Source organism: Grampus griseus (genome assembly GCF_964374135.1).
Source record: "Grampus griseus genome assembly, chromosome: 16".
Taxonomy (NCBI): Eukaryota; Metazoa; Chordata; class Mammalia; order Artiodactyla; family Delphinidae; genus Grampus; species Grampus griseus.
Genome location: NC_139010.1, coordinates 69975611 through 70002777, shown reverse-complemented (window position 1 = coordinate 70002777; position 27167 = coordinate 69975611). Strand labels below are relative to the sequence as shown.

At 48.7% G+C, this 27167-nt stretch overlaps 2 protein-coding genes across 7 annotated transcripts in view; one reads left to right on the top strand and one right to left on the bottom strand.

The window, feature by feature from the left end:
* NRAP (nebulin related anchoring protein) overlaps positions 1-11097 on the top strand; it is a 70655-nt gene extending 59558 nt beyond the window's left edge. For all 6 annotated transcript variants that reach the window (XM_082673069.1, XM_082673068.1, XM_082673067.1 and 3 more), the window contains 6 exons: positions 1424-1528; positions 2351-2449; positions 4080-4184; positions 7446-7553; positions 10159-10290; positions 10838-11097. In XM_082673069.1, the coding sequence (XP_082529195.1) occupies positions 1424-1528; positions 2351-2449; positions 4080-4184; positions 7446-7553; positions 10159-10290; positions 10838-10942 (654 nt within the window). In that variant the 3' untranslated portion in view covers positions 10943-11097. The remainder of the gene's footprint in view (positions 1-1423; positions 1529-2350; positions 2450-4079; positions 4185-7445; positions 7554-10158; positions 10291-10837) is intronic.
* HABP2 (hyaluronan binding protein 2) overlaps positions 10759-27167 on the bottom strand; it is a 36500-nt gene continuing 20091 nt past the window's right edge. Inside the window, exons 3-13 of the mRNA XM_082673070.1 lie at positions 24149-24259; positions 22608-22715; positions 21300-21416; positions 20427-20546; positions 19759-19930; positions 18445-18542; positions 16792-17032; positions 16243-16385; positions 15394-15528; positions 13873-14018; positions 10759-11694 (exon numbers count right to left, since the gene is read on the bottom strand). Coding sequence (XP_082529196.1) covers positions 11530-11694; positions 13873-14018; positions 15394-15528; positions 16243-16385; positions 16792-17032; positions 18445-18542; positions 19759-19930; positions 20427-20546; positions 21300-21416; positions 22608-22715; positions 24149-24259 — 1556 coding nt within the window. The 3' untranslated portion in view covers positions 10759-11529. The remainder of the gene's footprint in view (positions 11695-13872; positions 14019-15393; positions 15529-16242; positions 16386-16791; positions 17033-18444; positions 18543-19758; positions 19931-20426; positions 20547-21299; positions 21417-22607; positions 22716-24148; positions 24260-27167) is intronic.

Below are 27167 nucleotides of genomic sequence, written 5' to 3'. Positions count from 1 at the left end.
GAGTGGAAGGCAAAAGCTTTGCCGGTGTAGACTGAAAGATCGCGGTATAAAAAGCAATCTCACTGACATGGGGTTTTGAAACGTGCTCTGGGACCTGAGTGATGTCTCCCTGCACCAGTTGGAAAGCAGAGTGGAATTTGCACAGGGGCCTTAACCAGCAGACAGTAGATCAGAAACGGACCCTCTCTGAGGCCAGCTGTGAGGGGCACTGTGATTCCTGAAATGAAAGAAAACTAAAAAGGCCGAAAAGGCTGATTTCAGGAGTGGGTGTTTTGCGTTACAGCAGAGCTTATATCTAAATTAGAGAAAGGCTAGCAACTTCGTTTAGATCCAAATTTCAGATTTCCTTAGAGAGTCTCTTTCCACCTTTAAAAATGCCTAATTTCCATATGGAGAGGAAGAAAAGCAGCTGTCTCTTCGTAGGTAATGGTGAGCAGATCAAAGCATGGTAATTAGATTTAACATTTTAGGAGACTCCTAATCAGACCCACTGTCTTTTGTTTTGTTTTGAAAATGTCAAAACTGAGTTCATTTGATGCCTTAAGTTTCCCTTTTATATACACAGGTGTTAAAGGCTGCAAGTTGCATGTTCCGTACCTACTACGGACCCATTGTCTTAAAACCGTACTTACTATTTTCTCCCCAGAATTGATGCTGTACTCCTGATCTTTTGAGTCCTTAAAAGGAAGAAGGTGGATAAACCTTAAGCCCATTTGTGCAATATAAGCAAATCATGAGTAGAAGCAGGAGAAGGGGTAAACCGAGGCACAGAAAGAGTAAAATGGCTTGCACACCATTCGCCAGGTGTAGCCAGGTTTGTTCCAGTTTTGAGAGTCCTGCTGTAATCGTCTTCCCCTCCCCCCCACCACCGCAAGAAAAAAACAAATCTAACACATAGAGTGGCTTTTACCCCTCAGGACTCTCAGGTGTTTTCATGAGAACAGAGGGGTTGTCATGACCTTCAGGTATCACAGAGAGAAACTGAGTCACATTTTGGTACAGTGATTTGCTCCGACTCACAGCAGGTTTGATCCAGAGCTCAAAGCCCTTTGATCAACTGAAAGTGTATAAAAACGTTTCTGTTTAGGCAGGCGGTCAATCGCCTCACTGCCAGAATGAAACAAAATGATGGGGGCTGATGTGTGGGCTGGGGTGTATATCTCAGGTCGTTCTTAGGGATCGTTCCCGCAGGTCAGTACCTTCTGCTTCAAATCCAGCCAGTTTACGGGTGGGACCTTCCTGTATCGTACACTGGACCCGTTATTTGATTCTGAACAGAGTGCACAAACTCAAACAGTTTGACTCGATGACATGCAGAACGCACCTGAATGAAGATGTTGAAATGTTGCGATGAAGCATTTTTACAAATGCCCCACAGTCTTCGACCCTCTCCTGATAAAAGCCAATGATTTTCTTCCTGCAGTTGCACTACAGATCAGACCTGATGGGCATGAAGGGGACAGGATGGCTGGCGCTGAGTTCCCCACAGATAGAGAGTGCAAAGAAAGCCGGAGAGCTCATCAGCGAGGTACCATTAATCTGACTCTACCACAGACGCAACCTGGCGTTTATTTCCTCCTGACGAGGGAAACTGCAGATGGACTGGAGATCCCAAGAGGGCCCCATGGCCACTGGACTCCTGATATTTCTCTGGGGCCATTTGCAGCCAAATCCCGAGACAGAACAAGATTTCCCTCCCAGTGAATTCACTTGCTGGGGAGTTAAAGGCATGTTCCAGTCGGGCAGTGAAAGAGGGGTGATGCATTAGAAGATTCTCAAGAGAGGCGTTAATGTACAATTGTGATCTAAGCTGGCCCATTATTTTGGGGGAGGCAGAGAGAGGGTTTGCCACCCATCTCCTGAGTTTACTCACAGAGTCCAGTGTCTGGGGGTCGTCTGACTTCAGAGGCTGTTAAAAGTTGCACAGAGATGGTTACGTTCCCTGAACTCCCCGCCATATTGATGACCTAGAGATTCTTGCCCTGGGAGCTCGCTGAGGGTGCCACTGCTTTCTTCAGTTCCTTAATAACAGAACCTACTTACCCTATAGGGTCTGAGCAGGGCCACCTTGTTGCTGGATCCCTCCCTTTATTGAATTCCTTTATTGTGATGAGCTATGACATTTTGCAGCCTCTCTTTTCAAGAATGTAAATACCCGGAAAATGTTCCTTATCACAGAGGCAGCTTGGATCTCTTCCGTATGCTGGTGAGGTGCCCACCGAGAAGAGAGACGTGTTTTCCAATCACATCATTGGCGCCTTTGGTACTGAGTGGATGGGGTGAAGCTGCACTCAGAAGAGTGCATGTGGTGTTTGATTGTTTCATGAGAATCTCGGTCCTTCTCTTATAGACCAAATACCGTAAAAAACCAGACACTATCAAATTCACCACGGTGGTTGACTCTCCAGACCTAGTTCATGCCAAGAACAGCTACATGCATTGCAATGAGGTGGGTGTTTTCTCTTCACTCATCCCAGGCCCAGGAGTGGGTAGTGCTGTGCAGTGGTCAGTGCTTAAGATGTGAGGGCAAACCTTTTGTCCCTTCCCCGGGCGATCTTGGGTCCGCTTTCTAATGTCTTCTAACTCCAGCTCCCTTATTTGAAAGGAGGGTAATAATAGCAACCACTTCATAAGATTGAGTGAATTAAATGAGGGTTAAATAAATAAAAGTACATGAAGCTTTTAGCAAGTATCGGAACAAGCAAGTCCTCAATAAATGTCTCTAGTTTGACTCATAATCATAACAATAATAATACTAAGTAGTATTGATGATCCCTTACCAAACTCTAGGTCAGATACATCTTAATTGTTGATAAATGTTAATGGAATTAAAAGCTTAACATAAGCCAATTAGAAAAAAGAAAAGAAAAACCGGCTATATCAAAAGCTTCTTTCTGCTTTTACTCTCTGTATGATTTAGCCCCATTTCCTCTCTCCTGTATTAATTTCGAAGACTAGGAAGTTACATATATATTTTTTTCTCTGAAATTGTCCAGGGATTGGATTTTGCACACTGACGAAGCTGCCCCATGCTCACAGAGTCCAAATGTTGTACTGACCGGTTCACATCTGCAAAACCCAAATTGAATTTGGGAAAGGGTTGAAATATTAAATATTATATTTCCTCTCTAAAACTGGATGAGACTCAACCACTTCCTAAAATTGTTTGCAGTTCTTAGATTGCTGTCCTAAAAATAGCAACTAAGATAAAGCTTGAGTTTTAAAATTGTGTCTTCTTGGGACACAGGGTGGACTGTGAAAACGTCACACTTCTGAACGGATATTAAGGCATTTAAGACTTTTTAGCTGTTGTGTCTTTTTATTATTACTATTAGTGTTAAGTAGCAGAGGTATGGAGGCATCTTGTCACTAGTAAAAAGCTTGAGCAATGCCCAGTTGCAAAGGTTCTCTGAAATATCCACCCACTTATGCTGTTTGTGAAACACACAGGCACAGCCAGCAGGGTGATGGTTTGTGACCCTTTTGGAGCAAATCTTGATGAATATTTTAAGCAGGGTTTATTGAAAACCAACCCCGGGGGCTTCCCTGGTGGCGCAGTGGTTGAGAATCTGCCTGCCAATGCAGGGGACACGGGTTCGAGCCCTGGTCTGGGAGGATCCCACATGCCGCGGAGCGACTAGGCCCGTGAGCCACAATTACTGAGCCTGCGCGTCTGGAGCCTGTGCTCCGCAACAAGAGAGGCCGCGAGGCCACCATAGTGAGAGGCGCGCGCACGGCAATGAAGAGTGACCCCGCTTGCCACACTAGAGAAAGCCCTCGCACAGAAACGAAGACCCAACACAGCCAAAAATAAATAAATTAATTAATAAACTCCTACCCCCAACATCTTCTTAAAAAAAAAAAAAAAAAAACCAACCCCGCCACCGCCTGACCCTGGCCACATGGGCCCCTCCCTTCCTGGGTGGCTTCTGGAGGGATGCTCTCCATGGGCTTCTGTGCCCTGGGGCGAGGGTATGGGGTCACTTGAGTGGGAGGGGCGGGAACGGGAATCGGCCCCTTCTTCACCTTGGCTGCAGCAAGTGCGGTTTCCCATTTACTGTGAGCCTTCTTCCCCGCAGCGCCTGTACAGGTCAGGGGATGCCGAATCCCGGCACAGATACACCCTGGTCCCCGACCACCCCGATTTCACCAGAGCCCGCCTCAACGCGCTGCATCTGAGCGACGTAAGTGAACCAGAGGTTCGTGTGGTGTGTGCCTGTTTCTGTAAATGATCTGTGCCCAAACGGGATTTTATTTGTTAAAAAAAAAAAAAAAAAAAAAGCAGGTCCTAGGAAGGGAGGCTGGGAGTGGAAAGAACCGTGGATTGAGAGTGGGACAACTGACATGTGTGACTTTGAGCCACTTTCCTCGCTGGGCCTCAGTTTCCCAGCTGTAAAATGGGGCTGGAGCTGTGCTAGCCAATGTCTGTGGTCCTTCTAGCTCTCAAATCCTAATGCTGGGCTTGGCTCCAGAGACCTCGGTCAGGTGCTGGGTTACGGCCAGAGGAGTGTTGCCGGTGCCCTGGCCCCGCGGGTGTAGATACCTGCTCTGTTTGTTCTTTGGACACCTCTCCTTAGCCATTCAGAGCAGTGTAAGTTTGGAGACAAAGTGACGCTTTCTCTGCTTTCTGCAGTTTAGAAAGATGCTGCAATTGTAGTCCATCTGGTCCCAACACAATCCGCTCCTTTGTGTGTGAGGCTGTGGACCCCAACACGTCTGTTTCCCTTGGATGTGTGCCCTTTGCATGCATCACGGAGATGCTGTTTCCTAAACCCAGGCTTGTTGGCAGGGGTTGGAGGCCCCTGGTTGTAATAGAATAGGCGGCCGCTCTACCAGCAAAGCTGTGATCCTGGGATAACAGGTATCGAGGCGGCAGAATCAAAAGAGGCTGTCAGATCAGAATAACACAGGCTGAGTGTGTCGGCCTGGGGCAGCGCGGGGCCTCCCAGAGTCTGGCCATTCTTCCCGCCCTGGCCCGGCCATTGTGTCCTGGGGCTCCGTGAAGATCAACAGGGGGTTGGCGAGAGGCGCCTTCTAGTTAGCGTGTGTATTAGTTTGTTGCGTTTGTAAAGCCCTGTGGGATCCCACACAGTGAATGTGATGGTGCTTTGTAAATATGAGTTATTATGACCATTTGATGCTTTTGAGGGCTGTGCGAGGGATAATTTTAGAACAGCAGCTCTGGTGGGCTGACCTCCATCTGGGGAAGCAGGACCTCCCCCTCAGCGGAGCTTGGACAAAACATCCATCTCATTAATGCTGCAAGGATGTGGGAAGGCAAGGCCCCCATTAGAGGAACTATTGGAGGCCCATTGCCCTGGAAACTGGGATAAAACTACCAGTCCATTTGGGGCCCAGCTTAAGGAGGACAGCCACCCCAGGCCGGTGGCAGAAGCCTCTCTCCTCCCACGAGGGATGCCAGTCTGCCGAGTTCCGGAGCTGAAATTAGCCGCCAGGGCACGCGGGTATGGAGAACTCATGGACCTCTTTTGAAAGAGCACTTCTTCGGGGGCGTGTAGGATACGCACAATTGGATCAAGTGCTCTGTGAGGATGATGTGGAGGGAAGGTGACCTTCCTGGGCAAAGAAAGCCACTGAGATGTGTAAGGCAGCCGAAATAACTAAAGAATCAAATGACTCTAATGTGTGAGGATGAGGGCAAAGCTGTGCCCACTGTGATAAAGAAGAGGAGCGCCCAGGGTTCCAAATCAAAGAGCCTGCGAAGTCTAAAGGCTCCCAGTGGCAAGGCGAGAACCTCAACAGAATAAAAAAAACCCGGGGAGGAAGTGATGACAATCAAGCAACTAGTGTATAGGGAGACAGGAGGCGGGGGTCCAGCACCTCGGGGAGCACCCCGATTTGGGCCTCAGTTACAGAGCCTCAGAGGCTGGGATGCACTGAACACCGGAGCGGGGTGACCTCGGAGTTTGAGGCTGTGGATGGACCGGTGTCATTCCCTAGCCCAGATCTGGCACGGGGGCGCTCATTAGGAAGGCACCGCAGCAGACCCCTTTCCAGGGAACGATAAGGGCTTTGGCTCTATTTGCTAGTCTAACATTTGCGGGACCATCAGAACGGGAAGCGTAACGCTGGAGGGGCTGGTTGGTCTGTCATTGTCTGAATGCCCCTCCCCTTCCTCATACCTCTCGGTCCAGCCAGGCTAAACTCAGTGATGACCCAGGAAATCTAATCCTTTGGGCCCTGATTGTGATCTGTCCGTAAGGTGATGACCCCAGCAATGATTGGTTGAGCAAAATAGGCGTCTGGCTCCTGGTTTGTGGTGTTGGGGCCGGAGGCGGGGATGAAGGTGGAGGTGGCGAACAGCGGCAGGGAAGAACGATGAGCCCCACCGCGCTTGGCTCAAGCTTTCCGTGGTCCCCTCTAGCTCCAGGCCCGGTTGTGGGGTGGCGTGAGGGCACTTGGCTTTTTTCTGCCACTTTTCCTGGGCTTAATCCCCCGAATCCCCTGTAGAACAGAGCCTCAGCCTTGACCTCTATTTCCAAGGGCCCCCTCGCCTGCCCTGGCTCTGGGAATGAGTGAGAGACCGACACGCTCTGGGGCTGTCACTTTGTCATCTGTTGGTGATATGCCTCGCCTGCTGTCTCCCTTCTCTGTGGCGGAATAAAGAACAGCCTTCCGCTGGGATCTCCAGATGACTGCTTTCATGGAGCCATTCCCTTATCTTGAAAAAAAAAAAAAAATTAGCTACATGAAGGCACGGGAGATTTTGATGCCTCCATCGGTGATGTGGGCCTACCTGAGGACTGAGAGGATGTGATTACAGACTCCCCGAGGGTGTGTGAGAACAACTTGAAAAGGGAAAAAATGAAAGAGGAAGATGTGAAATACGGGGGTCAGGAACTCGGGCAGGTTCCTGACGATCAATTTAATTCAGGGGAAGGCTCTCCCTCGGTGCAGGCACCAGGGGTGCGTGTGGGATACAGCATGCTTCATAGGGGTGCTGTGACGTGGCATCAGAGGTAGCCCAGGGGCCCCCAGGAAGTCAGTGGAGCCAGTGAACACGTGGGTGCCAGGACCCAAGGAACAGAACCTTCGGCGTGTGGGAAGAAACGGGGTTCTTGAACTTTTGAGTTTTGGCATCTAGAGGCTGCAAACCTGAAACGCTGAAAGTAAAAGCAAAGACAGAAGGAAGGGGGTCAGGGGCACCTGGTACCAGTGGGACATAGCAAATGAGCCAGACCCACAGACCCCAAGACCCACCAGAGCAGGGCCTGAAGCTCAGGCTGGGGGCTGAGAGCCGAAGCCCTTTGTGGCCAGAGCTGGGGAAGTCCTCAGGATGGATGTGGGACCACGGGCTCTGCCGTTCTGGGCACCAGCAAGACAGAGGGTGTGTGTTTAGGAGCCGCTCCCACTGAGAACCAGCAACATTCCAGACATGGAGCTACTCACTCCCCGCTCACTCATTTCTTTGTTTCCCCAACTAGAAAGTCTACAGAAACTCTTGGGAACAGACCCGGGATGGTGGCTATGACTTCAGGCTGGACGCCATCCCGTTCCAGACCGCCCGGGCATCCAGGGAGATTGCCAGTGACGTAAGACCTCACATTCTCTCCCTCCTCTCTCTCTCTCTCTCACTGATAGGTTTTGCTCTGGTTTTCCCAGATCTGTTGAAAGGCAAACCACCGGGAACCAAAACTGAACAAATATTTCAAATGAAAGAAAAAAGTTGGCCTTATTTTTTAGCATCTTAGCCAGAAATTTGGAATTGGGGAGGGTTGTATTCCCACTCCCTCTGTTTTAAGAGAGGCACTCTTGGGCTTCCCTGGTGGCGCAGTGGTTGAGAGTCTGCCTGCCGATGCAGGGGACACGGGTTCGTGCCCCGGTCCGGGAAGATCTCACATGCCGCGGAGCGGTTGGGCCCGTGAGCCATGGCCGCTGAGCCTGCGCGTCCGGAGCCTGTACTCCGCAACGGGAGAGGCCACGACAGTGAGAGGCCCGCGTACCGCCAAAAAAAAAAAAAAAGAGAGAGGCACTCTTAAAGGTTGACGCATGTGGACAGTACCTAGAAGTCAATTAACGTATGATTGATTTGTTGACCTTCCATTGAGGGACTATTTTTTTTTAGCTGAAGTGCACTGTGATGGGATAGAAAGAGATTGGGTTTCCCCCCTAGATTGGCTTGAGTTCAAATCCTGGCTCAGTCACTTAGGAATTGGCTCTCTGGTCTTGGGCAAGTTGCTTAAATTCTCTGAACTCAAATATCTCCATCTATGAAATAGACATCTAATACTGGTCTCCTAGGATTGATGTAGGGATGAAACCAAAGGGTTCATAGTGTCATGCACAGAACATGACAAAACACGGCCGCTTCCCTTACTGAATAGGAAGATGTCATTAACTAGATACGTCATCATTCACGAGTGGCTTGTTACTGGTCCAAAGTGAGATAAGTATAGAAATCAAGAGCAAGCATTCAGAAACGTTCTTAGCAATTGGACGTCATGACCTCCAGGCCTGTGACTGGTGGACTTCTCTGGTTGAGCAGAGTAGAGGCCAGTTTTTACGTGTTGTCGAATGTACCTGGTACCACTACATACGGATCCCAGGCAGGAGGACCGCATATTGGACTTTGACAGATTGGAAGTTTTAAAAATCGAAACAAAATGAATCCTGTCCTTCACTATAGATGGTTTGAGGAGCATTGGACTGGGTCCCTGCAAGCTGGAAAGAATCAAAGGATGAGCGGCTACTGAGACAGTGGACACATTTTTCTTGCTGTTGGAGTATTAACCATTACAGCAGCAATGATATCATCAGCCAGCACTCGGTGGGCATCTGAGCCTGCGCCAGACGTGAAGCTCAGCCCCCACTGAATCCTCTCAGTGTCCCGTGGGGTGGAGGTTCATTCTCCCATTTTATCAGGTGGGGAAACCAAGAAACCAGAGAGGCTCAGTAACTGACCCAAGGCCACACAGCTAGTAGGCAACAGAGGGAGATCCAGACCCCAGGTCTACTTGAATCCAAAGCTGTGCCCTTAACCCACGGTTGAACCTCCTGCTGAGATCCTGAGGACTGGTCCTAGAAGGGAGGTGGGCACCCATGACCCCCCTCTGCATCTCTGACCTGCACTCCCGGTACGGAGAGGCCTTCCTGCGGGACCGGGGCCTGCAGACTGGGTACTGCAGCATCCACGACGACCCGAGGATGAAGCGTTTCCTCAGCGTCAGCAAACTCCAGAGTGACAATGAGTACAGGAAGGACTTCGCTAAGAGTCGGTCCCAGTTCCACGGCCGCCCAGACCAGCCTGGCTTCCTCCAAGCCACGAGGAGCCAGCAGCTGGCCAGCAGCGTGTGCCACAGGCAGCCCCTGCCCTAGCCCTCCTGCGACCCAGAGCAGCCGGCCTGAAGCCTGCCGAGAAGGCCCACCAGCTGCAGAGCGATGTGGGCTGCCCTCGCTCCCTGGCCGAGGCCCGGCCTCTGGGGCCTCTTCATAAGAGATGGCCAGAATCCCACATCCCACGTTACCTTCAGGGAGGACCTGGGCTGAGATAGAACCCGGGAGACCTAACTCAATAGTGCCAGAAGAAATGACAGGAATCGCAGTGTACTGAGTCCTTCCTGTGGGCCAGGCTCTGTGCTGAATGCTTTCTGAGCGCCGTGACACATAGCTCTCACAACCAGCCCATCACTGCCCCAGTTTACAGATGGGGAACCTGAGGCTTAGAGAGGTGAAGTAACAAACTCAAGATCACGTGGCACGTAAGTGGCGGGCCTGGGATCTGAGCCCCATTTGGTCTGATGTGAGAGCACAAGCTCTGGATTGCTGTGCCGTCTTTCCAAGGGATCTTCGTAGTCGCCTGGACCGTGACCTTTCTCTGGGAGGCAACTGAAACCCAAAACAGGGAAAGGACTTCCGTAAGGCCACAGAGCAAGTCAACATGGGAGCTCGGCCTTGAGCCAGGTCTCTGACCCTCCACCCCCGTTACAGCCCCATCACTTGAATGGAAAGATGCAGAGGACAGCGTTATGCTGGCCCAGCTCCCAGCACACAGGGTCCTCGATGCCAGGGAGCTCCTGCTTAAGCTGAACTGCCTCCCTTGACGGGGCTTCGCGGACAGCATATTCTCCAGGGCAGGCTTCTTAAGCCTCCCCCCAAACCCTGCTGACCTATTCCTCTTGCCTCCCTCCTTCCCCCAAGGTTAAGTACAAATCAGACTTGAACCTGACCAGAGGTATTGGCTGGACACCTCCTGGCTCCTACAAAGTGGAAATGGCTCGGCGGGCTGCAGAGCTGGCCAACGCGAGGGGCCTGGGTCTCCGGGGAGCTTACGTGAGTAGCGGGCTGGCTTGCAAGGCCACGGGGGAAAGGCAAACGCATTGTTTCTTTTCAAACTTTATTTTTGGCCAAAGGTCAGCTGGCTCTAAAGACGTGTGAAATGCAGCTCAGGCAAGGCGCCTAATTTCATGGGTCTGAGGTGACCAGGAGGATGACACCCGGGTTAAACTTCCTGCAGGGTTTTCTCTGAAGTCATAGCCATTAGTTCTTCGGAGACGAAACGTGCCGGGGCTACATCAGTAGCAGCCGCAGCAGCCCAGGCTGTGCTGACTGTTTGCTCGTTACATTCACGGAAGGGGTCAGGGACTTGCTGGCTACAACAGTCTGGGTTTTGAACCCTACTTTGTTCGGAAGAAAGATGCCACGTCTAAATGAGAGATTGGCTTTACTTCTCTCTCTTTCTTGCCTTGAGGATCCTTCTTCTTGGGGAGGACGGAGGAGGGAGAAAGGAAGGGGAGGGCCAGCATTTTAGACAGCTTGTCCTATGGGAGCAGGACAGAAGGTTCGTCTTAACTCAGGGAGGTATGTTTGATTTCTGCAGGGGGGGCAGGAGGCTGTAGAGACCGGAGATGATCAGAGGGGGGATGTGAACCCAGATGCCACCGAGATTCTTCACGTCAAAAGGAGGAAGGCCCTGCCGTTGTGAGTGGGCGGCGTCCACCTGGGATTCTTGGGAGAGAAGCTGGAGAGGAAGTTTGCACGCCAGGGACATACATGGCTTCAGTTGGGGCCAACTGTGAAAACAGCACCCCAGCCCATGCTCCGATCCTCCTTTATTAAAATAACGACTCTCTGAAAGTGGGTGGAGAATGTTGTGTTTTGGTCCTCTGTCAGATACCTAGAAGTGGGTGGCCCTGTTGCGTGCCTTGAGTGTCTGGGATGAGGAATAAAGATGTAAAGGTGACCCCCACTGACGCTAAGCCGTCTGAAATCTCACATTTGCGAATGTCCGAGGTGAAGGCAGTCGATGAACACTGATTTTCTAGAAGCTACAATTGTTGGAAGGGAAGCAAACATCATATACTTCAGGTTGATTCTCTCATTTCTGGGTTTCCCAGGAAGGAGCCTGAGGAAGTGGCAGCCATGCTGGTCCAGGGCATCCCAGGCTGGGCAGCAGTGGTCTCTGCTTAGAGCCTGCACACTCGGAGGCGTCAGGGGCTGTCCACGGCTGCCCGTGAGGCCTCGCCTTGGCTGGGTGTCAAGGAGGATGGGCTGTGAGCTTTGGAAGACACCTCAAAAGCTAGCCTCACTTTCCATGGTGGCTTTGATCCAAGTCAGGAATTTGGTCACTTGGGTGTAGACTCCTGGCTTCTTCCCACACTCCAGGCCCCAGCTCACGATCCCATAGACGTAGTAGGTACCGTCCTTCTCACAGGTCAGAGGGCCTCCAGAGTCACCCTATGGGAAAAAGACGCAGGAGTCAGCTTTGTGAATAGGAATACATTCAGAGACAGCCCCACCCTCCGTGAGGGGATGCCGGGGCGGGGGCAGGGGGATGCCGGGGGGAAGCGGGGAGACTGCTGGCCGGCCCTGGGGAAAGTAGCAACAAGGCTCTTCCAACGCCTCATGTGACGCAGTGCTCTGAAGGGAGAGAAACAAATACTGACCTACGTCCTGAGTCAGTGAGGGCTTCCTGAGTCAGAGAAGCCATGGGGCCGGGGCCCAGTGCCAGGCCCAGCCCTACTTCCTGACCCGCCATGACTCTTAGTGATACAGGTATTACGAGGGGCCCTCAGGCGGAGGCTGAGAGGTGCCCTGTTTGGATAGAGCCCTTCCAGGGGCCACAAGGGCACACACATGGCAAGGAGGATGGGGCTCAGAGGCAGCGTGACCTTGATGTTTAACACGGTCCATGGAGTTAGATCTGCTGGGCTCCAAACCAGGCTTACTGCCTGCTGGCCAACGGGGCCTCGGTTTCTCACACTGTGAACCGTGGATAGTAACAGAACCCCTGCCCCACCCTGAGGGTCTTGTGAGGACTAATGTTTGTAGAACACGTAGAACAGTGCCTGGTTCATATTAACCCCCCAGTTTAGGTGGAGGGGATGATGATGGTCTCTCTCTCTCTCTCTCTCTCTCTCTCACACACACACACACACACACACACTGCTGCTTGCGCACCACGACTGGTAGGATTTTTAATGAATTGTCTCTTTCAATCTTAGCCACCATCTGCTGATTTTATGCATACACTCTTTCCGTTTTATAGGTTAGACACCTGAGGTTGGAGAATTATTTTGGTGCAGTGGGTTGAACGTTTATGTCCCCCTGCCCCCAAATTCATATGCTGAAGCCTAATCCTTACTGGGATGTTATTAGGAGGTGGGGCTTTGGGGAAGTGATTAGGTCATGAGGGTGGAGGCTACATGCATGGTATTAGTGCCCTTATAGAGGAGACCCTAGAGAACTAGCTTTCTCTCTCCACCATGTGAGGACACAATGAGAAGTTGGCAGTCTGCAACCTGGAAGAGGGTCCTCACCAGAACCCGCCCATGCCGGCACCTGATTTCAGACTTCCAGCCTCCAGGACTGTGAGAAATAAATGTCTGATGTTTAAGCCAGCCACCAAGTCTAAGGTAATTTGTCATAGAGGCCTGAGCTGACTAAGCCATTCAGTGATTGATAAAGGTCACAAAGTAAAGGATAGAAGCAGGTTTCAAACCCATGACCATCTGCTTTTAAAGCCTACAAGGGAAGCCCTTGAAATACCTAGGGAATTGAACAATCTGTTTTCTTATTCGTCTTCTAGGGACCTAGGGAAAATCAATGCCATCTGCCCACACACCTCCTTTGATTAGGTGGATATCTGTGGCTCCTTGGGAAGGGGCAGAGGGTCACAGTACAGCCACAAACCCTGGGGAGAGTGACCGTGATTTCCCATCCCCAAAGGGGCTCAAGGCTGGGAGATCATTGTTGGGTCCCTTTGTAGGGAGGAGCTCAGATTTGAATGTGCCCATGCTGGTCCCCCAAAGTCCTCTATGGGGGCTGGTGTCAGGCAGGTTCTAAATTGGCTCTGGCCACAGAGAAGCCACTCAGCCAATTGGTTTATTAGGGTTAAGTCACCCTCCCCCTTCGCGCACACACACACACACACGTTTAAACCCTAACGGTTAGTCAATATTACTGTGAATTCTCTGGTGTCTCATCTCTCTCCTTCCAAGCACTGGGCTTTGGGACTGTCCCCTGCTTATTGGGATTTGCAGACAAGCTGCGCAGTGCCAAGGCCATTTAAACACAGTGGAGCAAATTCTTGCTCTGCCACTTGCCACCCAGGTGCTATAGGCCAAGATGGTTTCTCTAAGCATCTGTACAACGGTGATAACGACATCCCCTTCACCAGATGGTTGTGAGAATTAAGTTGGACAATGTGGGCAAAGTGACAGCTGTGGTTATTATGCTGAGTCGTCCTGGTTTGATGTGGACTCAGGTTTGCCAGAGGACAGACGTGTCCCCTCTAGCTTAATGGCAAGTGGGTCTCTGAACCCACCTCCCAGCCCAGGATTCTAAGGGCCCTCTGTGCCTGGTGTAAGGTCCTGTCAGCCCCTCCTTCTTCAAGTACCATTTGGAGTCTCTGACCTGGCAGGAGTCTTGCCCAGGCTTCTGGAGGTTTCCTGCACAAATCATACTGTCATCGATCATGTGGTCATACAGTTGGCGGGAGTTGCACACAGTGTTGCTGATGAGCTTGACCTTGGCGTCCAGGAGCTGGTGGGACCCGTCCCCTGAGGGGCAGAGAAAGGAGGTTGCCACTGTAGAGACCAGGCTGGAACCTGCCCCACCAGAAGCCAGCAGCAGTCAGAAGAGGGCCACGAGACCTGAGCTTGGCAGGAAGGGTTTTTACGGGAGATGGGCAGAGCAGCCTCATCTTTCAGGGCTGGGGACTCTTTGCTTTCAGCCTTCACGATGGTTCTACACACCTTCAATGCTGTGCTTATCCCATGCAGCAGAATCATTTATGCCCTCCTCTGTCTCCCCAGCTAGACGGTGAGGTTGGGCAAGCAGGGATGGTGTCTTAAACCTATTTTTAATTTCCCATGCCTGACAGAGGGCTGCACGTAGTAGAGACTTCATGACACTTGAAGTGCCCTGGTTGATCACCTAGAGTGCCTGCTTCCCAGAGCAGACGTTTCCTTGCCTAAAGAACCTCTGTTCTTCTCAATCTGCTCTCGTCAGCACGATGATGCTGAAAGGTTTACATGGACTCCAGTGAAGCTAGCTACAAAAAGGTTTCCTGGTTAACCCTAAATCTAATTATCTATCAGAAATCTTCTTTCCCAGAAGCCTTCTGACAAATGTGTATATTACATTTCACTTTCTTCATGAATATGGGCCTATTTCAAGTGATTCTTGCTTTCCATTATTTGGAACAAGATTTGGGGGGACGAGAAATCTATTTTGAGTATTTGAGAGAGACTTGATATACACTTCTGAATTTCATATGTGAGAGGATGTAACCTTGTCAGTACTATGAGAAAAGTAGCCCTTTGGTTACTTTTTAAGATCAGACCAAATCCTAGAGATAAATCAATAGCTTGATTTAACAAAAATTTATAGAATACTACTATGTAGAGAGCCTTGACCAAAGCACGGTAGTAGAGTCAAAGGTGAATGAAACCTGACCCCTGCCCTCCAGGGGCTGACTTAATGAATATCTCTGGAGAATTCTATCATCTCTTGTTATCATGATTCCAAACCTAGGATGTTATTGGGAAACTGAAACTCAGCTGTCCAAGTCAAGTGACAAAGCCAAGAACCTAATACAAGTCTGTCTGACTCCAAAATCCATCTTCTTTCTAACTTATCCTCTTTCCAATGTACCTAGGAAAGGAAAAAGTTCTCCATGGATACAGGATCAAGGCTTGCTGAAAGTCAAAGATCTAAGGGTTGGGGCCAAGGACAGATATGGAGATCAGAGAAGACTCCTTGAAGGTGATGAGATTTAACTGGAGCTTGAGAGATGGGGCAATCTCTTTCTTTGGTTTATACATTTTGAATATAACACTGATATCTAGTTCAGGAGGGCAGTTGAGTGTAACCCTTTCTTGTCTGGTGGATGTAACTCACCTGGGCCTCAGGAGAATGCATGGCCAGACTCACCTGTTTCTGTAACACCCCAGCCGGAGATGTGACACTCAGTCCCAGGGGGAAAGGGACCATCAGGCAAACATACAGTTTTCACATATTTGGATTCCAGAGCACAGTGACCGTCCACTGGCTTTAGCTTGAGCAAAGCTAGGTAGAGAAAGGGGAAATGGGCAGTGACATCCTCTCTGTCAAAGAAGCATCAGCTTCAACTTGATTGGAAGGTGGACCTAGCAAAGCCCCATTCCCAATACCTAAAAGAACTCTCCCTTGGTCATTTCATTCTTTTAACTTTCAATTCGGAGGAGTAATAACACTTCAGGCTGAGTTTTAAATTACTTCTAACCCTTTTTTTAAAAAACAGGCTTTAAGGGGGAAAAAACGATATTGAGGAAGCAGAAAGAATGAGAGGTCTGTGAATGGAGAAATAGGGGACAGAACGAAGCAGGAGGCAGATCGAGTACGTCATTGCCTACCAGGTGCCAGGTGTGCATGGGGATACATGAACATCACGTCACTTAGCACACAGGAAGTGGAGACTGTACGTCAGTGTGCCCGTTTTACAGCAGAGCGAATTGAAGCTCAGAGAGGTGAGCCAGCTGGTAATTGAAGGCCGAGCTCGCGCCACAACGCAACGTTCCTAGCATCTCTTCCCCTCAGTTTAAGAAATTGTGCACATTTATCTGCAGCGCTAACACAGACCTTGAAGAACTAAAAAACTCTGGAATAAATGCTCTACCTTACAGGGTCTATGAGGGACCAAGAAGGCAAGAGCACCTTCTAGAACCAAACCTCAGCTTTCCATCAGTAGAGAAACCCACCCAGGGCAAGACCCATGGGAAAGCCACGATAGAGGAGACTTGCCAATGTCGTTGTAGGGAATGTCATCTCTTTCGTCATAGTGGCTGTACTTGAGTATCTTCTCCACCCCAAAGCTCTGCTCGTGGAATTCTGTCTTCTTCAGGTCCTGGTCCCCTAGCACCACTTTTAGATATTTGGCTTTTAAGCTACAAGGGAAAGTAAGATGATCAGGAACTAGCCCTGGAATTTGAGAGCCTGGAGCCACACCCTGGCTCTGCTCCTGGTCAGCTGTGTGACCTTTGACAGATGAGCTGACCTGCTCACACCTCAGCATCCCCATCTGTAATCACGGTCTTGCTAAAGAACTCTCCTGCTCATCTTTAAGTAGCTAGTTCTGAGGCTTGCATGTCATAACACATGTAATGCACGTGGTGAGCATTGTACACATGGGAGCTCTCTTCTATCTGGTTGTAAGGAAACATCCTTTTGCCCTTGGAGCAAGATCCGACCCCCAGGTCCTGCCAGAGTTGCCAAGATGCTGCTCAGATGGGGAGAGAAGAACACCCCTGGAGACTGCAGCCACCCTAACCTCTGCTCCCAGCAGGCACCTACTCGGTGCAGTGGGCGGCAGTCAGCACCCAGCAGGGGTGGATCAACGTCCCCCCACAGAAATGGCCCTGGGGCATGGAGATGGTCAGTCGCAACGAGGTCTGCAGGGACGCCTGCCATGGGTGCTTGCCCGCTGTGCTCTTAAAGCCGCCGTAGATCCTCTTGACCGTCCTGTCTGCTATCTCAGTCCTCCCGCATGAGTCAAACTCGGGAAGTTTGGTCAGGGGCTCTGCGTGGGCAACATCTGTGAAGCACAAGAAAAATAAAGCACACTTCTCACCCTCCCTACAGATCCTCAGAAGGACCTTGTCAGAGGCATGGCTCTGCATCCGGAAGCTTAACTAGTGTCCAGAGCTAAGAGACTATACTGGTGCATATAGGATAGGCACGTGTGCAGTTAGCATTTGTGGAATACATTGATTAATACAAAGCGAGTCTATAGGATTAATGATGAAGATGTTGCTTTTTCCTTCTTATTCTGACATGTAGACAGACATATAAAAAATGTTTATCACTTATACGTGGAATCTAAAAAATACAACAGATTAGTGAATGTGACAAAAAAAAGAAGCAGACTCACAGATAGAGAACAAATTAGTGGTTAGCAGTGGGGAGACAGAAGGAGGGAGGGGCAAGACAGGGGTAGGGATTAAGAGGTATGAACTATCAGGTATAAAATAAGCTACAAGGATATATTGTACAACGGGGGAATATAGCCAATATTTTATAACTATAAATGTAGTACAACCTTTAAAAATTGTGAGTCACTGTAGTGTACACCTATAACTTACATAATATTGTACAGCAAATATACTTCAATAAAAAATGTGTGTATAGATATATAAATCCATCTCTGGGTATGTATTTAACTATTTGTTAATGCACACATATATTCTGGAGGCTTTTTTGGTGCCTAGGGGAAGATATTCAGATGAAATAGAGCGGTTGAGAGAAGACATTTGCACACATAACTGTCATGCAAAGGGGAGAGCAGCAAGTGTTGCATGGATGGTGCCCAATCTATTCCATGCAGTTTGTAAGAAGGGAGAGGTAATATTTCACTTGGTAAATCTTGGAGGACTTCCTGGAGGAGTGGTTACTTGGGTTGATTCTCAAAGAATGGTTGGATATGAACAAGAGCGGGTATGGGACACAGTATTACAGACAGAGGTGACCGTAAGAGCAAAGGCACAGAAATGAAACTGTCCAGGGAAGTAATTCCATTGAGCAGAGGGAGGGTGCATCGCTTCAGACGTGGGTGGAGAGGTGGGCTAAGGCAGCAAGGCAGGAAGACTGTGAGGCTGGAATTCAGTCCATGCTGTGTCCCGAGAGGCTGTGGAGACCCAGCCACCATTTGATCACCACTGTACACTGAAGGCCTGGCATAGCGCCTGGCACCCAGCAAGCAATCGTTCAATATTTGCTGAGTGCACTGACTGGGAGTCGGGAAGCCTGAGTCTACAAATGTATCCAAGTCTGCTCGACCTCCCGAGAGGGGAGCAGAGGATTGGGCAGTTGGGTTGCCACTGGGATGGCAAATGGTAAAGCAGGAGTTGTGGAAGGACAGGGGTAGGACAGAGAGGGAGTTCCAGGAACATCTTTCTATGGCTCTGCAACCTCCCCACTACCCGGGCCTCCAGACAGCCACAGACTTACCTAGAGCTGAGCAGGAGGGGACATCACAGTACTCCCATTTCAACTTTGCATTGTTTAATTTAAAGAAACACCAGGGCTTTTTGTCTCCATCTGGGTTTCTAAAATTAAAAAAAAAAACAAAGTAAGCCGGAGTCAAGCCTTGGTGAACTCGCTGGACCTCATTAAAAGTCCTTTGAGTAAGAGAGCACCAAGCTCTTGCATCCCCCTGGGACCACATTCCATTCCATTCCTCCAACAGGTTAGCAAACCTTGACATACTAGGGTGGTTATAGTTTGGGGGCCAAATCTTAACTTCCAGAGGAGAATCTCAGTAACCAGGGAGTAGTTCACGAGCTTCGTGCCAGATCCACGGGACATATTACACTGTTTGTAGGAAAATAAATGAGATCCCTGTTGAAGACCCTTCTTTGTCAGGAAAGTGAAATAACTACACAAACATGGTGAGAGTAGGGCTCCGCTGCCCGAGCCTTCAAGTTCTGTGCGTGGGAATTCTCTGAGAGCCGCTGCTGGGGGTCACCCTGAAGAGTCCCGTGGAGGGGGCAGCTCAAGGTAAGTGAAAGTAGAAGGAAACTTGTGTCTTGTGTCTTGTGCTAGGGAAATCCTCTTGCTTAATGGAACCAGTTTAAAGCCATACAAAAACTCTCTGTTTCTATATGCAGACCATGCATGTCCTTGGCCTTGGTTAGACAATAAGCTGTGGAAGGAAGCCAAAGGATGGTCAGGAAGACGGGGAAGAAGGTACCAGTCATTACCAGGGATAGAAATGGCATTATTCTTATTTGGGAAAACCTGCACATCCTTGTGTCAGAGACCGTCATGCTAACCAAACATTCCATTTTCCATTTATCCCTTTGAAGTTCCATTTATCCCTTGAAGTTATGTGAGACTATATGACTATTTCTGGCCAATGAAACATGTGTGGTAAGATGATGTGTCACTTCTAGGCTGAGGTAGTAAAAATCTCACGCTCCATGTTCCAGTCTCTCCTTCCCCTTCCTGTGTATTTGAGTAACTAAGTGAAGCTAAGAATACCCCCTACCTCCACACCCAACCTACATGACACGCGTAGCATTAATGGGAAATTAACATTGATGTGTTCAAGCCACTGGGATTTGGGGGTTGTTCATTACAGCAGCATAACCTAACCTAGCCTGAGTTGGAAAATCTTCCTAGAGGGAAAGCTGATGAGTTTCAGTGTTCCGTTCCAACATTTCGAAGCTGGCCCAGGAGAACTAGGAGCAGAGGGGAGGGACAAACAGATCCTTCCATTGACAAGTGGCCAAGGCGGAGGACAGGGAGGATGGTAAGCTTTACCTGCAGAAGTTGTGCTCCCCAATCCCATGGGCCTCAGCGTCCTCCATGAACATGTTGTAATTCTCCTTCAAGAGGAGGTGGGAGTTCCAGTAAAGGCACGAGTGCTGGTTGATTGTCTTACTCACTTTCCCTCGGTAAGAGTAGCCATCGCCAACATAGCAGTCATCAGAATCTTGGAGAGAGCAGTTGGGACTGTGAGAACTGAGACCAGCTGGTGTGCCGTGCCTGGAAAGGACTTGGCAGGTGTATCAGGTGGTGAGAGGATTGGGCCTGAATACTGATCACCCTGAGGTTTCACTACGAGTTCCCAGAAATAAGGTGGTTTGAACGCTCCACATTCAACCCAGCTTAAAAACAAGGAATATCATGGGGGTGGGGGTGAGAGCTGAGTTCTTTAATTTGGGCTCAAACAAGAACCAGTGGTAGGTAGGTTGAGGCCCAAGCATACCCAGGAGTGTTTGACTTGCCCGCACTATATCCCAGTTTATGACTTCCTCTACATGGAGCCAGACATACCCTACGCCCTTAGGTTGGAAGGCCGAGGCAATAGCAGAGCTTGGGAATTGACTTGAACCCTGTTCTGGCAACAAAATGCAAACAGATAAAGGAGTCCAGAGGCCTTACATGTGTCCCTGAGTTTCTGATGAAGTGGTGCTATAGACCCATACCTATTTCACAGAGTTTCCCCTTGAACTGGTCAGGACAGGTGCAGGTGAACTTGGATCTCCGCCTATGCCGGGAGCAGGTGCCGCCATTTTGGCAGGGATTTGGCCTGCATGCAGGAACCGCTGTGAACACAGGAAGTGGGTCCAGGAAGGCTCTTTAGAAGGAGTTGCAGCTACATCTGAGCTGATGAGGAGGTATTGGTGGCACTTTTCTGGTGTCCATCCTTTCACAAAAATAGGTCACCAAAGGGGAAAGAGAGACCCACTGACATGCAAGAAAACATACACACAGACCTTAAGAACATAAGCAAACATGGATGAAGCAATATGATGGAGGCCAGCAAAAAAGAGTCTATAAGTAGATGGGTCGCTCATTAAGGAAAAACAAGGTGCATAGACTGAGCAGGAATTTGGGGGCCAGTCTGAGCTAGGTTGAAACTTAGCTCTGCCTCTTGACAGCTGAGTGACCATAAGCAAGTTAGCTAACCTCTCTGAACTTCAATTTCTTCACCTGTAAAACTGTTTCTTGTAGTGTTTTGGGGACAATGTGAGAGAGAATGTAAATCTCCTGGGACAATGCCTGACTCATAGCAGTGAATAAATATACATGGCCCATTCTAGGAAAAGACCAGGGCTTACTTCCTAGATTAAATGAGTTTTAAGATGATTATTTTTTGTTGGGAAGAGACACAGACAAGTCAATTCTCACTGGACTTTCCAGAGGTAATGAATCTTAAAAAGTCCTAGTTAAAAGGGCCATCTTGGATGCCACCAAAACACTGGATGTATCTGGACTTCCACACAGGAGGATATTGACATCCCAGGCACAAGCCACAGTAGAGAGAGCTTAGCATAGAAGAGGCCTCCAGCACTTACCTCTGGAGCAGTCTTCACCCCTGTAAGGGTGTTTACAGGCACAGCGGTAGTAAGGAGAACTCTGAGTAATGAGACAGTCTCCTCGGCCACATGGGTTGTTCTTGCATTTGTTTTGCACTGTAGGAGATCAATAGAGAAGTAGGGACAAAGTACAGGACATTATTTGGGGCACATTTTACTTTGAGAGGTACCTGTACAGTACAATGTTTGGGAGGGGAGTGCGGGGGCATGGGGAGAGGTGGTGTTGGTGACTGATAGAGCATGTGCCCCCTGTCCATGGTTCTGAAACATCATGCTACCCACCTAGACAAGGCTTCTCTCTTATCCTTGGGTCGTGGATGATTGCTTCCCAGTTCCTTATGAGTTTCTAGGGCTCATAGTCTTTATTATGCTATTTTTATAAACACCTTGATAATTTTTACACCTTCAGAAAAGTGGAGCTGCAATTTGAGTTTCTCCATTGTATAGCTGATTTTATATTCCATTTACAATTTTGTCATTCTTCCAAGAAGTTGAGGGATAAACCCAGTAACTATGTTTGGGCCTGATATCCCAAACCATCCTGAAAATTTTATTGAAAGATTTTGTAGGATTGAAAATGGTAGGAATAACTGAAGAGGGCACAGAGAAAACAAGTCAACCATAAAACCCTCACTTCCTCCCTCACCCCACTTAGATGGTTGCTAGATGTGACAGAATCCAGGTTCTCTCTAGGGGTGCAATTAGCCTGTAAGAATTCTATTCCCAATACCTTATTACATAGCCTCATGTTATGCCCACAAGAGGTCACTAAGAGTGGACACACCTTTTTTCAGAGTCTCCACGAGTGAGGATGGCAGGAAGAGAGAGCATGGGGCTGGGAGTCAGGCACCAGGTCTGTAATTTCTGCTCTTCTCTTAATTAGCTGTGTAACCACGAGCAAGTCCCCTGTACACTCTGGGCTCCCTTTCTCTAACAAGGTTGAGCCTTATGTGCCCTGAGAGCCTTCCTGCTCTTGTATATGAACAACATTTCTCTGCTGAAGTTGGTCTAAACACTCTTGGTCAGAACCCAGCTATTATCTCCTCTTACCCTCAATCTTCTCATCTGTGGAATGGACATACTAGTCCTATCTAACATGTAAGGGTGAGGACTCAGTGAGATGCTGCCTGTGACCATGCTGAGGAATCTATTATGCATAACATAATATGTGTGATTGTCAGCCTTTTCACGGGACTACTGAACCCTTCTTTACCCCCTAGAATTGGAGGAGAAACTGCCTCTTGTTCAACATGGAGGGAAGATTGGATCCAGTGAAGGTCCACTCACCATTCTGACACCTGTTTCCAGAGAAAGGGGCTGGACAGCTGCAGGTGAATGTGGCCCCGCTGATGAGGCAGTCCCCACCATGTGCACAGGGGTTGGACAGGCATGGATCTAAAACACGTGGGCGGAAGTCAATGTTGCAATGAACAGCAGGCAAGAAGCCCCCTGTCTGCACTGAATTTCCATCTCCTGCCCCAAATGAGAGAGGAACTGCCTAGCCAGTGATTGGGGAAAGGGGGAAACATGCATTGACCTTAAAGAGCCGGGAAAACTGCCATGACAAGACCAGAGGGAGGAATTCAGGTTAGTAAGAGGAGAGGCAAGAAGGAATCGTGACTGTCTCCCTCAGCCTGGCTTTGGATGGGGCCTTTCTCATTGAGTAACTCCCCTTTCCCGTCATCAGTGTCTCTCTCCTCCCAGGCTCGCTGGGAGTGCCACGGGGTCTGTCTCTGATGCCGAAGGCATTTCACAAGCCTGAAGACCTCCCCTACTCCCAGTGCCCAGGGGTGGAGGTCAGGAGTGGGGAACGAAATCCCACCCCTAATGAAACACAAGCTTTCTGAACATCAGGAAAGAAGACCAAAGGCAAGAGGGGGACAGAAGAATTGACGGCGAGGAGGAAATGACCCAGTGGCCTTCATCTTTCTTCAACTACTTGTTCAGTTAGATTTTGTCATATTTCATCTGTGCCTTTGGCTTTTCATGGTTGTCTGAATGGATCTTCCCTTGGGGAATTCTTTATCCTTCTGTTCACACACATTGTTCTTTGGTTCAGGAACTAGGATCCCTGGGCCTGGCTCTTGTTTTGATGGTCCCTTCTGATGTTCCCCTGATGCCCCGTATCTTGGCCCTGCCTTCCAGGCCACTTCGCAGTTACACAGCTTTTATTCCAGCTGCTAAGTGCTTTCCATTACTTCTACTGATTTAGTCACATGGCTTTGCTTAGGCCCAGCTTCTCATTTTCCTTTCTGTCTCAAGAAGCCACAAAAACAAAAACAAACGTGGCCGAAGCACACATGTGTGAGCACGCGTGCACACACACACACACACACACACAACTGTGCAAATCTTCTGAAGAGTGAAAAGAGAAAAAAAAAAAACAGCACAGCACAATGGCAAATTTGTGAATGCTACGGTTTGAAGCCTAATGCTAAGACAGACTCTTCTGCATAATTAGGACTACCTGTCATGAAAAGCTCTGGGGATGATTTTGAACATGACTCTAACCCACAGTGTCGGGAGAGCTAGATGATGATGCATAACTTGCTGAGTGACTTTGGCTAAGTCAGCTCCTCTCTTGGCCTCACTTGCTTCACCTGTCATTTGAAAGTGGGAGAGATGGTCTCTAAGAACCTCCCCAGTATTCATAGTATGTAATTCTAACTGAATAAAAGCCAGTCTAAATAATTTTGTAATACCTATTTTATGATGCTGGTCAGAGAGTAAGAGAAGAGAGAGCCCTTGCATGTGGTCACACATAAACTCCCCTCCAGGTGCGCTGCTCTCCTCCCAGGAGGGCCCCCCCAAACAGCTCTGGTACCTACCGTCCTCCGCGTAGTACCAGTCAGGATTCTCGGGATGGCCTAGAGCACTGCTGGCATTCCCCTCCTGGTCGTAATACTCTTGGCTGTACTCATACTGGTCGAGAGTCCAATCTACAGATGTGGGAACAGGACAGAAGCAACCCTAGTCATCAGACCTAAAGAAGTCACCATTTTATTTCACTGAAAACCCCCTTTCCCAAAGATTTCTAGGTCCTGAAGGAGGGTTCATGTGTCTTTCCAGCTCCTGACGCTGACGGGGCAGATGGAAGGGGTCGGGCACCGTGAGTTTTCATTTGAGGGGGCTGTCATGACCCAGTGAGCCAGCGCTGGCATTTGGCAGGGTCAAGAGCACGTGATTGGAAATGGCTTTTCACTAACCGTGACCTTGGACAAGCCAACTGTATCCTCGGTGCCTCAGTTTTCTCACCTGTAAAGAGCAGGAAGATGACTAGGGCGCAGGGAGTCTCCAAGGTCCTGTATGAGATCTGCCCAGGGTCAGATCCAGTGGCACTTGGGTGCCTTGTTGGGTGGTTCTGTGAATGAAGTTTCTCAGTGGGACTTTATCAGTCACCTTAGCTGAATAAAGTCAAAGAAACTTGTCACTTTTCTTTCAGCTTCAGCATCAAACTACTCCCGAGTTATTTACATAGAATCATCATAACTGTCAATATTTACTGAGTCTTTACTACGTACCAGGCTCTGGACTAAGCATTTTACATGAACCACCCCATTCCATTCTCATAAAAATCTAGATGTATTATTATCTCTACTTTAAGCTTAGAAACCTGAGGCTCAAAGAGGTTAAGTAACTTGTCCAAGGTCACATAGCTAATAAATGACAGCATAGGAACTAAGGCAGTTTATCTCCATATATCCCTTAAATTGCACTCTCTCAACTGCTTCAGTGGGCCTCTCATACTGCCTCAGATAATTCAGTTACCCTTGGGAAAGGGGTCCTATCATTCCCGTTGCATATCCAGCCTGCTAATTAGGGATTGTCCAAGGACAGCCTTGAGAAGGTTCACGGATCTTGCCTACTGAAAGAAAGGGCAGTATATGGCGTTGCCCTTGGTTGTAAACCTTACACTAGACCAATCCACTAGGAAGAGCAGGTGTGTGTAAGCCTGGACTCAAGCTCTTTGTTGTCTGGGGCCTTGGAAGATGCTGATCGCTCTGTGGCTGAAGGAGAGGAGTTTGGGATTTGAAGAAGGTTGGGTTGACTTTGCTCTCTCCAGCTGGCAGGAGTATGGCAAGTCAGCAAGTTGAAGCTGTAAGGAAGCTGTCCAGAGATGCATATGTTAATGAGGCAGGAGCAAATGCAGATAGCCGACTTGAAAAGGCGCTCCCACGGAGCCACAGCGATGGCCCGGAGGATGGGACCTTACCTACGCCCGATTATCAACCACATTATCTTATTCGTCTCTCAGTCATTCCCTTATAGTCTTTATCTCTTTGGCTTTTGAAAAATCGACTTTTGCACAATGGCTGTTTTATATTTCCCATTAAAATGGAACTATCTTTTTATTTCCTTTTTGAATACGCCAACTCTGGTTCCTTGCCAAAGTTTCACCTCATTTATCACAGTGTCAAGTCAAGACTCCCTTTGCCTCCTCATTATTTCTCCCGAGCTGCTTTTCCCCACTATGAAAATGCTCTCAGAGGAGGCCACCTTTCCAGGCATGAGGATCTAGGTTGAAGATAAGGCCATTGTCTTCCTGGAGCAAAAAAAGTTTCTTTCCATCTAGCATGATAAAGCAGAGAAAGGGTGATAAAGTAAGGGGAAGAAAATGTTTTTCTGAGTTTGACATGAAAGATTTCAAACTGACATTTGGAAGAGACAATGAGTTTGGTAATGAGATGATTGCCCCATTTCTTTCTTTCTTTTTTCTTTGGAGAATTGATTTTTGTTTTTCCAACAGGTGTTTATAGATAAGCGCCTTTGAATCGCTCCTGTAATTTCTCCCATCACTCCCACAAGTCGAGGGTCAGACTGGATAATCTTGGTTAGACCGTTAAGAATCATTTCTTTTGCAGATATTTCGAAATGAGGGAAGGTTTTTCATAAAGATGGAATGGTATGATTTTTCCAGGTGACAGAGGATGGATGAAATGTCTGTTGGAGGGTTTTGATTTGAATCCAGCCCTATTTACAAGGTCTGTTCACCTCTCAGTGAAGCTAAGGAGGGAATAAAACACATAGACTTTGAGTTACATTCCTGCCAAGAGAGGCATTCTCCAGGGTGCTATTCTCCAGGGTCCAGGGCCCTTGGTTGAGGTGGGATAGAAGCAGCAGAGGCTCAGTGGCCCCAGATTGCCAGAAGCCATCAGTTGGAAGACTGTGCAAGGGAAGGCCAAGATCCTTGACATTTGGGGTGGGTTGCGATATGTTTTGAAAATGCTTTTTAGAAGAGTCACCTGGGAGGGTTTCTCTACCTCCAAACTTAAAGCTTGTTTTGTCTTTTCTATTCTATTGGTAGTTCATCCCATTGCCTATGTAAGAAACATGTATTGTGCACCTACAGTGGGACAAGTATTATGCCAGGTGCAGGAAGGCTTTGGGAACAATGGAGAATTATACAAAAAAGAGTGGGATGTGGCCTCCAGTCAAAGTAGCCTCGAATCCGGGGTGGATGGGGGAAGAAAGCCAGCCAAGGAAGGAGATGAAAGGGTAGTGAAGAGACAGGGGAGCTGGATGTGGCCAAGTCTAGCTGACAGCCTCAAGTTCCACATTGGTACTCCGGTGTGGTATGAGCCAATCTGATGAAATAAAAGAGACCTGATTCTTCACCTCTCCCTGTGGCCATGCTTATTGCAATGTGCCTTTGCAGCTCGTCTCACCAAAAGATGGAGTCACAAATCAATAAAATTAGAAATGAAAAAGGAGAAGTTACAACAGACACCACAGAATTACAAAGCATGCTAAGAGACTACTACAAGCAACTCTATGCCAATAAAATGGACAACCTGGAAGAAATGGACAAATTCTTAGAAAAGTATAACCTTCCAAGACTGAACCAGG